The sequence below is a fragment of the Anser cygnoides genome, chromosome 11 (assembly GCF_040182565.1).
Source record: "Anser cygnoides isolate HZ-2024a breed goose chromosome 11, Taihu_goose_T2T_genome, whole genome shotgun sequence".
Taxonomy (NCBI): Eukaryota; Metazoa; Chordata; class Aves; order Anseriformes; family Anatidae; genus Anser; species Anser cygnoides.
The window spans coordinates 15,531,851-15,533,499 of NC_089883.1; the positions used below are offsets into that span (position 1 = coordinate 15,531,851).

General features: G+C 59.2%; 1 protein-coding gene across 4 annotated transcripts in view; it reads left to right on the forward strand.

The window, feature by feature from the left end:
- Nucleotides 1–1,649, forward strand: part of RORA (RAR related orphan receptor A) — a 414,152-nt gene that overhangs the window by 38,280 nt on the left and 374,223 nt on the right. For all 4 annotated transcript variants that reach the window (XM_067003933.1, XM_067003930.1, XM_067003931.1 and 1 more), the window contains exons 5-6: nucleotides 203–444; nucleotides 1,367–1,614. In XM_067003933.1, the coding sequence (XP_066860034.1) occupies nucleotides 431–444; nucleotides 1,367–1,614 (262 nt within the window). In that variant the 5' untranslated portion in view covers nucleotides 203–430. The remainder of the gene's footprint in view (nucleotides 1–202; nucleotides 445–1,366; nucleotides 1,615–1,649) is intronic.

Below are 1,649 nucleotides of genomic sequence, written 5' to 3' on the forward strand. Positions count from 1 at the left end.
GCAAGAACAACACTGACTTACTCAATGGGCAGATCTGGAAGTCGAGGCCTGACCTCCTCAAATTTATTCGTTCTCTGTAAATAAATGCAGAATTGTTTGTAATGCTACTCTATGTTCTGCAGTCTCTGCACATCCCTTTATAATATATGCGGCCAACAAATAATCAGAAATACCATGTTTTTGTTTCTTGTTCTTTTTTTAGACACATGTAACCGGAACTTTGGGACCTCCAAGTCAACTGACCCAAGACTATCCTTAGGCTGGAAGAAGAAATATTAGCAGTGCAACATCTAGTCCAATTTGTGGATGACATCCTAAAGCAATTATGACATGCTATGTTTCAAAACAGTTTATGAGCAGGCACTATTTGTGACAGCAGTCCAGTAATGGTGATGGGACAGCAGAGGATGGATGTGTCCAGAGTTTCCCTATGAATTTCATGAGGTACCAAGACCAGTGATGTTGATAGCAGTGGTAGCAGGACAGTACATACGTTGGCAAAAGGTGCTGTATCAGCTGCTTGCACACAATTAAACACCACGTTGAAAAGCCTGTACTGCTCTCAGTACAAATATTGTGATTTGACCTGCTCGGTGAGGCTGTGCTGCCAGCCGGAGCAGCCCAAGCACACAGCTTCAGCACCTTCTGCGCAGGAGGCAATAGCCATGCAATAGAGCTGCATGTAACACGGCCTCTTCTGCACGAGGGATGTTCTTCAGCACCCTGCTCATGGCAGCTGTTAGTTCACTTTAAAATCAGGTAATGGACGAGGAGTTCATTACACCAAACCGCACGGGAGTGCCTAGGGAAGGCCGAGCAGACCGGGAGGTTTTCTGGTACCTGGCAGGGCACCTTTTTCCTATGTCGAAGCGCACTTGCCTGAAAGAGGTATCGTCTGAAATGTGCCTGCGTGGCCGCAGAGCGGAGGGGTCCTGCGATGCTTAACATGGAGGAGGGCATCCTCTGATGCGGCTCCAGCCGAAGCATTCAACGGGGCCCAGGGGGACCGCGCTCCGGGGCTCCCCCCGGCAGCGGGGCCGGGGCTGCGCGCTCCGGGTGCCGCCGTGACCTTGCTTGGGGGGGGGTCCCGGCCCCGACGGAGCCCGGGCTGCGGCGGCGCCCGCTGCTCCCTCGGCCCGCCGCGGGGCTCCGCCCGGGGCCGGCCCGCTGCCTGCCGCCCGGGGCCGGGGCCCGCCGCCCGCTGCCGCCCGGGGCCGTGGCGGAGGGCGGCGGGCGCGGGGAGCGCGGGGGGTGCGGGGGCGGGGGGTGCGCAGCTCTCGCTAGCGCTGCTTGTGGTCACAGCCAGGCACGCTCACATCCCATCTGGAGCACGCTCGCGTTTCTCCCTTCTGCTTCCCTACCATAGAGTCGCGCTGGAAACAGAAGATAGAGGGAGTGGAGGAGCTCGCCATCTCCAAGCGATCTACAGTGGGAAAAACATGGAGTCCGCTCCGGCAGCCCCCGATCCAGCAGCCAGCGAGCCGGGCAGCAGCGTCTCCGAGGCGGCCGCCGGCGCCAGGGACACCCCGGCGAGCCTGGAGCCGGCCCGGAAAAGCGATGCGCCGGCCGCCGGCCGCAGGCAGAGCTACTCCAGCAGCGGCAGCGGCAGCAGAGGTAGGGAGACCTGGGGGGGGGGGCCGGGGGAGTGG